Source organism: Oncorhynchus nerka, linkage group LG12 (genome assembly GCF_034236695.1).
Source record: "Oncorhynchus nerka isolate Pitt River linkage group LG12, Oner_Uvic_2.0, whole genome shotgun sequence".
In the NCBI taxonomy this organism is placed as follows: domain Eukaryota; kingdom Metazoa; phylum Chordata; class Actinopteri; order Salmoniformes; family Salmonidae; genus Oncorhynchus; species Oncorhynchus nerka.
The window spans coordinates 45886256-45899328 of NC_088407.1; the positions used below are offsets into that span (position 1 = coordinate 45886256).

The following is a 13073-nucleotide window of genomic DNA, read 5'->3' on the forward strand; positions in this document are numbered from 1 at the left end:
AAATAAATTGGTGATCCTAGCTTTTACAATGATTTAAATGTTGGATTTGTGAAACTGAATCTAATTGTAGTTAGCTAAGGTGTATGTAAACTTCTGACTTTAACTGTACATACAGGTATCATATCTTCTCAATGTCATACCTGCACAGATACTGTATTTTCAAAAGCTAATTGATAGACAAGGAAATAAGAAAAGAAAATACCATTTATTTTCTTGAAACTATCTAGGCCTATAAATACACTGAGTTTACAAAACATTCGGAACACGTTTATATTGATTTGCACCCCGTTTTGCCCTCAGAACAGCCTCAATTCGTCAGACCATGGACTACAAGGTGTCGACAGGACCATTTTTGATACACACAACTATTGAGCATTAAAAAAAAACTGCAGTTTTTGAAAGGCACTGAAATCTTTTGTCTTGCTATTTTACCCTCTGAATGGCACACCTACACGATCCATGTCTCAATTGTCTCAAGGCTTAATAATCATTTTTTGACCTGTCTCCTCCCCTTTATCTACACTGATTGAAATGGATTTAACAGCTGACATCAATAAGGGATTATAGCTTTCACCTAGATTCACCTGGTCAGTCTATGGCATGGAAAGAGCAGGTGTTCCTAATGTTTTGTATACTCAGTGTATAGCTCACTATGGGATCATAAATAAATAAATTGTCCCTCCTTAGAAAAAAGTCAATATATCAGGTTTCCGTTTGATAGGGTGTGTCAGAACACATGACTTGTATGTTTCCACAAGAATGAGGTGTGTCTGTCTGTAAACAATTCCACTATGTCTTGTGGTTGGGTTTTCCTAAAGCAATGACAATGATTTACCCAAGCATTAGTTAAGGGTGTTCACTCTGCAACAAGGCTAAACCCTTCTCAGTGTTAATGGAGAAGGTTGCTGAAATTGTTCATCAGTGAAGCCTTGATACAAAGTTGCCCATAGCTTTCATTAGGCTGGGAAACAGACTGGATAAGTAATTCATTTTTTACTTCTCCTTAGATTCTAAAATCTTGACATTATTGACAAAACATATGTGCTCCTAGTGCCCACAGCATTTCTCCCTGGACAATGGCTTTGCACTGTAAATCATTAACACGACTCTCATTGACAAAGGACCGTTCACTGTTTACATTATTACATCATTCCTTGCCAGTTCGGCCAAACACTTTGGTATGTGTGTTGGAACTCAGTGGCTGCGTGTCCCCTCATTAGATTAGCTGTTTTAAATTGAGAATTCTTTGGGACATGTAAAGAATATATATCATACTTTCACCTTTCATCAGTCAATGTGTTTTTCCTCTTACCTCAAACTAGATTAACCGGTTTGGCACCCTTTTTTATTTACATTCACAGGTGTGTGAAGACTGAAAACAAAACTCCTTTTTCTCCTCATTTGTATCTTTGGGACTCTTTTGGAATTACAGCTTTTTTTTGGAAGTGTCAAACTGACATAAACTTCATGTCATGATGAAGTCCACAAAGGATTTATTGGAGTTTCTGGACCTGAGTCATCTGTCCACAGATGAGGAATTGGCAATCCGACAGGTGCTTCAGCGAGATGACAACCTCAGGAAGCGAGAGACTGGACGCATACGGTAATTAATTTTTGGCCTTGGTGGCAATAAATGTCTTGATATTGTTGGTTCACATACATGCTGAGAATGAACATTCCCTATTTCATGATAGTTAATGTTGTGCTCGGGCACTGATGTTCGGCGATTAGGCCTGGCTCGCAGTCGGCATTCCAAAGGTGTTCGATGGGGTTGAAGTCAGGGCTCTGTGCAGGCCAGTCAAGTTCTTCCACATCTACTGTATCTCGACAAACCATTTCTGTATGGACCTCGCTTTGTGCACGGGGGCATTGTCATGCTGAAGCAGGAAAGGGCCTTCGCTAAACTGTTTCCACAAAGTTGGAGGCACAGAATCGTCATTGTATGCTGTAGCTATACGATTTCCCTTCACTGGAACTAAGGGGCCTAGCCCGAACTATGAAAAACAGCCCCAGACCAGGTAGTGTTCTCCTGGCATCCTCCAAACCCAGATTAGTCGGTCGGACTTCCAGATGGTTAAGCGCAATTCATCACTCCAGAGAACGTGTTTCCAGTGCTCCAGAGTCCAAAGGCGGTAAGCTTTAGATCACTCCAGCTGACTCTTGGCATTGCACATGGGGATCTTAGGCTGCTCTGCCATGGAAACCCATGTCATGAAGCTCCCGACGAACAGTTCTGGTGATGATGTTGCATCCTGAGGAAGTATGCATTCAAATATAAATACAGCATAGGCCTAGGCTACATAGCAGAGTTGGGGTCAATTCCATTTCAATTCCAGTCATTTGAGGAAGTACAATGAAATTCCCATTCCAATTCTCTTCCGTGAGTGTTGCAACTGAGGACAGACAATTTTTACGCGTTATGCACTTCAGCACTTGACCGTTCTATTCTGTGAGCTTGTGTGTCCAACCACTTCGTGGCTGAGCCGTTGTTGCTCCTAGACGTTTCCACTTCACAATAACAGCATTTACAGTTGACCAGGGCAGCTAAAGCAGGGCAGATATTTGACGTACTGACTTGTTGGAAAGGTGGCATCCTATGATGCCACGCTGAAAGTCACTGAGCTCTTCAGTATGAGACATTCTACTGCCAATGTTTGTCTATGGAAATTGCAGGGCTGTGTGTTCGATTTTATACCCCTGTCAGCAACGGGTGTGGCTGAAATAGCAGAATGCACTAATTTGAAGTGGTGTCCACATACTTTTGTATATGCAGTACATTCGGAAAGCATTCAGACCCATTGACTTTTCCCACCCGTATTTGGGGAGTTTCTCCCATTTTTCTCTGCAGATCCTCTCAAGCTATTTCAGGTCTCTCCAGGGTTCAAGTCTGGGCTCTGGCTGGGCTATTCAAGGACATTCAGATACTTGTCCCAAAGCTCCTCTGTTTTCTTGGCTGTGTGCTTAGGGTCTTTATCCAGTTGGAAGGTGAACCTTCGCACCAGCCTGGGGGTCCTGAGTGCTCTGGAGCAGGTTTTCATCAAGGATCTCTCTGAACTTTGCTCCGTTCATCTTTCCCTTAATCCTGACTAGTCTCTCCAGTCCCTGCCGATGGAAAAACATCCCCACAGCATGATGCTGCCACCACCATGCTTCATTGTAGGGATGGTACAAGGTTTCCTCCAGACGTGACCCTTGGCATTCAGACCAAAGGGTTCAATCTTGATTTTCATGGTCTTAGAGTCCTTTAGGTGCATTTTGGCAAACTAGAAGCAGGCTGTCTTTTGCTGTGGAGTGGTTTCCATCTGGCCTCTCTACCATAAATGCCTGATTGGTGCTGTATTGCAGAGATGTTTGTCCTTCTGGAAGGTTCTTTCATCTCCACAGAGGAACTCTGGAGCTCTGTCAGAGTGACCATTGGGTTATTGTTCACGTCCCTGAACAAGGCCCTTTTCCCCCGATTGCTCAGTTTGGCCTGGCGGCCAGCTCTAGCAAGATTCTTGATGGTTCCAATCTTTTTCCATTTAAGAATAATGGAGGCCAATGTGTTCTTGTGGACCTTCAATGCTGCAGAAATGTTTTGGTACCCTTCCCAAAATCTGTGCCTCGACACAATCTTGACTCGGGGCTCTATGGACAATTCCTTCGACCTCATGGCTTGGTTTTTGTGCAAACATGCACTGTCAACTGTGGGACCTTACAGTTGAAGTCAGAAGTTTACATACACCTATGTAGGAGTCATTAAAACTCGTTTTTCAACCACTCCACAAATGTCTTGTTAACAAACTATAGTTTTGGCAAGTCGGTTAGGACATCTACTTTGTGCATGACACAAGTAATTTTTCCATCAATTGTTTACAGACAGATTATTTCACTTATTCACTGTATCACAATTCCAGTGGGTCAGAAGTTTACATACACTAAATTTACTGTGCCTTTAAACAGCTTGGACAATTCCAGAAAATGATGTCATGGCTTTAGAAGCTTCTGATAGGCTAATTGACTCAGTGTCTCTTTGCTTGACATCATGGGAAAATCAAAAGAAATCAGCCAAGACCTCAGAAAAAAGATTGTAGACCTCCGCAAGTCTGGTTCATCCTTGGGAGCAATTTCCAAACGCCTCCAGGTACCACGTTCATCTGTACAAACAATAATATGCAAGTATAAACCCCATGGGACCATGCAGCCGTCATACCTCTCAGGAAGGAGACGTGTGCTGTCTCCTAGAGATGAACGTACTTTGGTGCGAGAAGTGCAAATCAATCTCAGAACAACAGCAAAGGACCTTGTGAAGATACTGGAGGAAACGGGTACAAAAGTATCTACATCCACAGTAAAACGAGTCCTATATCGACTTACCCTGAGAGTCCGCTCAGCATGGAAGAAGCCAGTGCTCCAAAACCGCCATTAAAAAAAGCCAGACTAGGGTTTGCAACTGCACATCGGGACAAAGATCGTACTTTTTGGAGAAATGTCCTCTGGTCTGATGAAACTAAAATATAACTGTTTTGCCATAATGACCACCATTTATTTTTGGAGGAAAAAGGGGGATGCTTGCAAGCCGAAGAACACCATCCCAACCGTGAAGCATTGGGGTGGCAGCATCATGTTGTTGGGGTGCTTTGCTGCAGGAAGGACTGGTGCACTTCACAAAATAGATGGCATCATGAGGAAAGGACATTTATGTGGATATATTGAAGCAACATCTCAAGACATCAGTCAGGAAGTTAAATCTTGGTTGCAAATGGGTCTTCCAAATGAACAATGGCCCCAAGCATACTTCCAAAGTTGTGGCAAAATGGCCTAAGGACAACAAAGTCAAGGTATTGGAGTAGCCATCACAAAGCCCTGACCTCAATCCTATAGAACATTTGTGGGCAGAACTGAAAAAGCATGTAGGCAAGGAGGCCTACAAACCTGACTCAGTTACATCAGCTCTGTCAGGAGGAATTGGCCAGAATTCACCCAATTTATTGTGGGAATCTTGTGGAAGGCTACCCGAAACGTTTGACCCAAGTTAAACAATTTAAAGGCAATGCTACCAAATACTAATTGAGTGTATGTCAACTTCTGACCCATTAGGAATGTGATGAATATGACATTATTCTGACATTTCACATTCTTAAAATAAAGTGGTGATCCTAACTGACCTAAAACAGGGACATTTTACTAGGATTAAATGTCAGGAATTGGGAAAAACTAAGTTTAAATGTATTTGGCTAAGGTGTATGTAAACTTCCTACTTCAACTGTATAAAGTCAGGTGTGTGCCTTTCCAAATCTTGTAAAATCAATTGAATTTACAACAGGTGTACATCCTGGAAACGAGTCTGGAAATGAGTCTCGTAGCAAAGGGTCTGAATGCTTATGTAAATAATGTATTTCTGTTTATAAAGCTTTTTTATTTGCAAAAAAAGTTAAAGCTGTGTTTGCTTCGTCATGATAGAATATTGTGTGTAGATTGATGAGAATTATATAGATTTTTAATCATTTTTAGAATTAAAGTTGTAACGTAACAAAATGTGGAGAAAAGTCCAAGGGGTTTGAATAATTTCTGAATGCACTGTATAGTGTATCTCAATGCAGTTAAATACATATTTAGAATTATACTTAACAAAAATAAAAATGCAAGATGTAGTGTTGGTCCCATGTTTCATGAGCTGAAATAAGGTGCAGATCTGTTCCATACTCACACATTTGTTTACCTCCCTCTTACTGAGCATTTATCCATTGCCAAGATAATCATTCACCTGACAGGTGTGGCATATCAAGAAGCTGATTAAACAGCTTGATCATTACCCAGGTGCACCTTGTGCTGAGGACAATAAGAGGCCACTTTTGTCACATAACACAATGCCACAGAAGTCTCAAGTTTTGAGTGAGCATGCAAATAGCAATGCTGACTGCAGGAATGTCAACCAGAGTTGATGCCAGATAATGTAGTTATTTTCTCTACCTTAAGCCTCCAACGTCGTTTTAGATCATTTGGCAGAACGTCCAACAGGCCTCACAATTGTAGACCAAGTGTAACCACACCAGCCCAGCACAGTCACATCCCGTTTCTTCACCTGCTTGATCATCTGAGACCAGCCACCCGGACAGCTGATGAAACTGAGGAGTAGTTCTGTCTGTAATAAAGCCCTTTTGTGGTGGAAAAACTAATTCTGAGCCTGGCTCCCCAGCGGATGGGCCTATGCCCTCCCAGGCCCACCCATTGCTGTGCCCATGCCCAGTCATGGGAAATCCGTAGATTAGGACCTAAAGAATTGATTTCAATTGACTGATTTCCTTATATGAACTGTAACTCAGTAGAATTGTTCAAATTGTTGGATGTTGTGTTTATATTTTTGTTCAGTATAGATTACTTGAAATTAGTACTGTTCACCTGTTATATTTAGCCCTTCAGCCCAAATTTAAGAGCTGATTTGAACATATAAAACATCTACATATTTGACAAGAATTACATTGCAGTAGATTCATGTTAATAGAGGCCAACATTTTTGTTGGAATATTTACTAAAATAATCAGGCTTTTCATTTACTACTTTTCCATCTACTTTATTGTCTATTGGTGGCAGTCGTCTGCAAATCTCCATTCCTGACCCTAAAAAGCTCAAAGTTATGACCGGGGAGTGGTTTGAAGAGCTCCGGACTCGTCGCTATGGACGACAGTCAGACGTGACAGAAGTTCTCAGGTCTTCAATGAGGAGAAAGAAGCCAACAACAGGTATAGATTTTGTACCGATTACCATGAATTAATCAGTTAAATAATTACTCTCTCAATCAATGAAAGAATAATTCATATTTTCCATATTCTGACTTTAACTCCTTTGTCAGTCATCTCCCACTGTCACTCCTCAGAGAGAAGGATAAAGACTAGTTATATTATTCATACAGAGGGATGGTCTGACCGAAGATAAATAATCTGAGTGATCATTGTCTGCTTCTTAGCCTTTAGGACTAGCACTTTCAGCGATGTCGGACAAACAGAAAACAAAGAAGGAGAAAAGGAGAATAAGGACCCTCAAACCAAGGCTTCTGAGATGTAAGTTTATTCTCAGAGTAGCCTACAATATCTAGATTTCTGGTCACACAGGGAATACAAACATACACATTGCAGAGGCTTAAGCATTGAACAGTGAATTGCTATCTCCTAATAGAAGAGAAATGTGTTACAAGAGCAAACTTCTGGCAATAAATGCTTCAGAAGACTTCTGTGCTGGTATTACATAATTATGCTTCATGGCTTGGTTTTTCTATGCCACAGAATAACTTTTACTGTTACTGCAAGGTATTATCAAATCAAATTATATTTGTCACATGCGCCGAATACAACAGGGAAATCCTTACTTACAAGCCCTTAACCAACAGCAGTTTTAAGAAAATAGAGTTAAGAAAATATTTATTAAATGAACTAAAAAGTTACAAAATAAAATAACAGAGGCTATATACAGGGGGTACAGGTACCAAGTAAATGTGCGGGGGTACAGGCTAGTCGAGGTAATTTGTACATGTAGGTAGGGTTAAAGGGACTGTGCATTGATAATAGCGAGTAGCAGCATTGTAAAAACAAGAGGGGGGGTCAACGCAAATAGCTCAGATGGCCATTAGATTTATTTTACTCAATGATTCGTTTTAGCTTAGAAAGCAAGGAATTACTGTATTGGTGCACGCAATTCTATTACTGTATCTATGCATGCAACTCACTAAATAAATCTCCTGGCTTTTCAACAATTGCATGAAGCTTTGAAAATTGATATTGAAGAAATACCTATTTGTCATTCAAACATTTTAATTTAGCCAAATATACATTTTTTTTTAAAGAGTTCTACATCTTTCATTCTTGTACTGACATTTGAAGTACTGAATATGCACATTAAGTACTTATATTCTTAATGTTTGAGTACAACTCCTTACAATCTCTCTTTTCCACTCATAGCCAGACACCAGACACAAGTTTCCTCAACCTATCTTTTCGTGAAAAGGTATTTTTTTATTGCATTATTATTTGAGACAAAACTTTCTTTCACTTTAATCAAAGAGTTGATACATAATAACACAATTGTGATCCTCAGGCTAACCAGGAACTTAGCAATGAGGAAAGCACTGTGGATACTGGTGAGTATGAAATATTTAGCAGCTGTGGAAGGATCCACCGAACCCTATCCCGACAGGCCAACCGTAAACTAAACTTGAACTTTTCATTTGTTACAGACAACACCACGGTTAATGTTCCTGAATGGAAACATCCACTCTACAGGTCTCATGAGGGGCCTGCTAGTGAGGAAAAATGTACCAACCCATTTACATCTCAAAATCAAGAGATGCCATACTCTAGCACAACTGACACTGTCCACCAATCACCAGACAGGAAACCTGGACAAGAAAACAAGACAGAATCTGCTTATATTGCCAATGTCGTTCTTGAGTCTCAGCTCCGTCCTATCAACGTATCTAGTCCCGGCCCTCAAACCAAACCAACAACCAAATCCCTGGACACTATTGTGAATCTGAAGTCTAGCAGAAAGCTGGTGTTTCCCCCTGAGATAAAGGATGATCCAGAGAAGAACAGCTCTGTAATGTATGTAGACCCCTATGTATGGACACAACCAGAGTTCAAAAGTAGCGTCATAGAGGCCGAGCCAAAAGACACAGAGATGGCCATAGGAACAACTAAAACAATAGTGATATCGCCTAGGGTTGACACACGTAACAGGTCAGAGGATAGCGCCATTGGTTTTGATGTTGAGCATTCAGGGCATGAGTCTCTCACTACTCTGTCTTTTGAGATCTCGCCACAGAGCAGCCACATAAGGCCAAAGCCAAAAGAGGTCAACTTTACCCATGGAAAGACAAATACCACAGGGACTCCACCTAGTGGTGACACTGTGACCCAATCAGAAGATAAGTTCAACAACAGGAGACCTGATGATGTAGTTTCAGAAAGTGAGGGGCCTCATAGCATGCAATCTTCAGAGGTCAAGTATGAGAAGGAGCAATTTCAGCTTGAATATGAAGATATGCTGGGGCTGGAATATGTTAGGCTAAACCAAGATGTTTCAACAGAGAGCCAAGAACTTCAAACAGACCAAAACCACAGTGAAATGCTATCATTTGAGGATACATACTCTCTCCAGAGAAATGACCCTTTGCCTACCATTGAGTCATTCAAATGTGTAGAGAAACCTCAGTACTTGCTCCAAGAGGGACCACAGGACATACTCACCATAGACAAACATGTTCCTGTTGATGAATCATCTATCTTCAAAGAGGCCAGACCCAAGAAGGACCTAGTTTGTTCAGAGGAATCTCTACCATTTGCTGTTCATGTTCTAGATGAAGTCATCATGTCTAGCAATCTCCATACATCAAAGGAGGACACTGGAGAGGACAAAGAGAAGGAAGTGTCAAAGTTTAGAGATTATTCTCTCTCACAGACTGCAATTGTTGGTGGCATGAAACATGTAACAAAGATGGACCATAGGGTTTCTCCAGGAGATTTTGATGAAGAAAATAAACAAGAACAGATGGATGTAAAAAAGTCTACTGAATCTCTAAGCAAAGCAGTGGATGGGCAAACATTTGTTACTTTAGATGGAGAGGAGGTAGATATATTTAAGGAAAGGAATACTTTGGAGTCCAAGCTGTCTCCAAATGGAGACTTTCAAAAAGTGAATCAGAAGACTGGAAAATGTCTCATTCCCACAATAGTGGTCAATTCCTCTGAATCCCCAGTGACAGATGACACTGAAGGTAAGCGGTCTCTCTGTTTTGCAGTTTAAACATTGGTATGGAGCTCTCTGTAATTTTTCAGTTTCACATGCCACAACATGTTGCGATGCTTTTGTTAGCCGAACTAACATGATAAAATTAAATCCTGATCTCGTGATTTCAAATATTTTGCCTTCATAACTGTGTTTGTGCTTGCTATTGAAGGTCAACTCTTAAGTGAATACATTGTTAGAAAGGAGGCTCAGAATGAAAGTACTTTACAGTGTTTCCTCGTTTGCAACACAGCTTCAAGCTATGACATTTGAGGAGTGTCATGACACACCTTTGACTTATATAATATATATATATATATATATATATATATATATATATATTTACAGTCCCAGTCAAAAGTTTGGATACACCTACTCATTCAAGGATTTTCCTTTATTTTCTTCAGTGGTTCCTCAATTAAAAGTTTTGAGATTATGCCGCGGGAATTTGTGGTTTAGAATGTTACCCTACATGACTGCCTCATTGCTCCAGACAACCACAAGGGGGAGTAAGAGCACTGATTATGCTCTTGGTTCCAAATGCATTAATGTGTCTATACCTGACAATGAATGAGCAATATAAAACAAATAAAAACGGATAATTGTGCACAACTTCAAAATTGAATGATGAGGATGAAGAGGGTTATTCTAAGAGAAACAAAAATGTTATGTAATTATATTCCAGTTAGTTCTCTGTGGTTATCCTGACCTGGATGCCGTGGATACAGTATTATAGTCTCTAAAATGAGCAATACTCCCACCGTCTCTTGCGCATGACAGTATCCTTTCATAATGCATCCTTATTTACAAAGCGATTATTTTTATTATTATTATTATTAGATATACTCACAGACCAGATTTGCCCTAACAAAAAATGACCCTTAGATATTATTTTAGAATCCTCCAATCCTCTAAATGTAATTATTGGCGGAGAGACATAGATTGCAAAATAGTTGGGAAGTGATTCCATGGCATGGAATTGACGCGCAATTTTCTGTTCCTCCTGAAAGCCCTAACAGACACATGCATTCTCTTCGTCTCCCACACGCACTTTAAACATTTGGATAATAAAGCATTTAAAGGCTGACATTTAGAATCCTCCAATCCTCTAAATGTAATTATTGGCAGAGAGTCACGTCATTGGCGGAGATTCAGGCGCAGAATGACCTGCTAAATTATTTGAGCAAAAACTATTACATTTTATTTGGAATGGCAATGATTACTTATCACTTAACTAAATTGTTGGGAAGAGATTTTTAACTCAAACTCATGCACCCGCGAAATGGCAGATAAAGCATATACTGTACAGGATTCCTTGATAAAAATACAAAATTAATGGAAGAGGCAAGTGGAAGGGAGAAAAATGTTTTTTCACAAGGGCTATTAGCAGGACAATAGACACGATGTGGTCCCAAAAAAAACTCTGACATAGGGTCCAGCATATCTCCTAATAATGAATTTGAATTTCTCTGTTTAAGTAGTATTTTGATACTTTGTGCAATGCAATTGATCAGCATGAAATACTTTGTGGATGGGGCCTCCTGAGTGGCTCAGCGGTCTAAGACACTGCATCGCAGTGTAAACTGCGTTGCTACAGATGCTGGTTCTATACCCGTGCTGGCCGTGACCGGGAGACCCATGTACAATTGTCCCAGGGTTGTCCATGTTAGGGGAGGGTTTGGCCGCCCGGGATGTCCTTGTCCAAAACATAGGCACGGTGGGCTTTTGGTTTCTCTCCCTCTAAAAACAAAAATACATTTTTCTAAATAACAAACTGGAATTATTTGCAAATTAGTAAGAATGTCTCACCCCATGTTCAAGAATGGCCCTGTTCCCTATATTCCGATTACAATCGCTCACTTTCAGTTATTTGAAAACAAAATAATCTCCAAAATATTGTTATTTTGTTTAATCCACCAGAAAAATAATACAACAAATATTGTGGTTAAACTCAAATATATTAATTGATTAAAAAAAAGAAAAATCAAGTGGAACGTTCAACAAGTGGAAGGGGGAAAAAGTATTATTATTATTAACTCTGCATTATAATTATATAAAAGCCCCTTAGATATTCTGTGTTTTTATTTACAGTAGTGATGGACAGCTGGAGGCATTATGTTTTTCACAAGCGTAGCAGGTTGTGAATTCTGCAAACAATGTTTCTTGGATGGGTTATTAGCAGGACAATAGACTCTTCAACCTTTACAAAAGGATAGTCTAATAGCTCTGCTACTGTAGGTGTGAAAAAAAACAACTCCCCAACTTACAACAAATCATTTGTATCAACCTTTCACATCTACCTACACACGTGGTTAATGTTTTGAAAAATATATATACACTGCTCAAAAAAATAAAGGGAACACTTAAACAACACAATGTAACTCCAAGTCAATCACTCTTCTGTGAAATCAAACTGTCCACTTAGGAAGCAACACTGATTGACAATACATTTCACATGATGTTGTGCAAATAGAATAGACAACAGGTGGAAATTATAGGCCATTAGCAAGACACCCCCAATAAAGGAGTGGTTCTGCAGGTGGTGACCAAAGACCACTTCTCAGTTCCTATGCTTCCTGGCTGATGTTTTGGTCACTTTTGAATGCTGGCGGCGCTTTCACTCTAGTAGTAGCATGAGACTGAGTCTACAACCCACACAGGTGGCTCAGGTAGTGCAGCTCATCCAGGATGGCACATCAATGCGAGCTGTGGCAAGAAGGTTTGCTGTGTCTGTCAGCGTAGTGTCCAGAGCATGGAGGCGCTACCAGGAGACAGGCCAGTACATCAGGAGACGTGGAGGAGGCCATAGGAGGGCAACTACCCAGCAGCAGGACCGCTACCTCCGCCTTTGTGCAAGGAGGAGCAGGAGGAGCACTGCCAGAGCCCTGCAAAATGACCTCCAGCAGGCCAGAAATGTGCATGTGTCTGCTCAAACAGTCAGAAACAGACTCCATGAGGGTGGTATGAGGGCCCGACGTCCACAGGTGGGGGTTGTGCTTACAGCCCAACACCGTGCAGGATGTTTGGCATTTGCCACTGGCGCCCTGTGCTCTTCACAGATGAAAGCAGGTTCACACTGAGCACATGTGACAGTCTGGAGACGCCGTGGAGAACGTTCTGCTGCCTGCAACATCCTCCAGCATGACTGGTTTGGCGGTGGGTCTGTCATAGTGTGGGGTGGCATTTCTTTGGGGGGCCGCACAGCCCTCCAGGTGCTCACCAGAGGTAGCCTGACTGCCATTAGGTACCGAGATGAGATCCTCAGACCCCCTGTGAGACCATATGCTGGTGCGGTTGGCCCTGGGTTCCTTCTA

General features: G+C 40.9%; 1 protein-coding gene across 2 annotated transcripts in view; it reads left to right on the top strand.

The window, feature by feature from the left end:
- The first annotated feature begins 1175 nt into the window (after positions 1-1175).
- si:ch211-266g18.6 (synaptotagmin-like protein 1) overlaps positions 1176-13073 on the top strand; it is a 56916-nt gene continuing 45018 nt past the window's right edge. For both annotated transcript variants that reach the window (XM_065025613.1, XM_065025614.1), the window contains exons 1-6: positions 1176-1603; positions 6574-6717; positions 6945-7040; positions 7935-7980; positions 8071-8113; positions 8210-9748. In XM_065025613.1, the coding sequence (XP_064881685.1) occupies positions 1473-1603; positions 6574-6717; positions 6945-7040; positions 7935-7980; positions 8071-8113; positions 8210-9748 (1999 nt within the window). In that variant the 5' untranslated portion in view covers positions 1176-1472. The remainder of the gene's footprint in view (positions 1604-6573; positions 6718-6944; positions 7041-7934; positions 7981-8070; positions 8114-8209; positions 9749-13073) is intronic.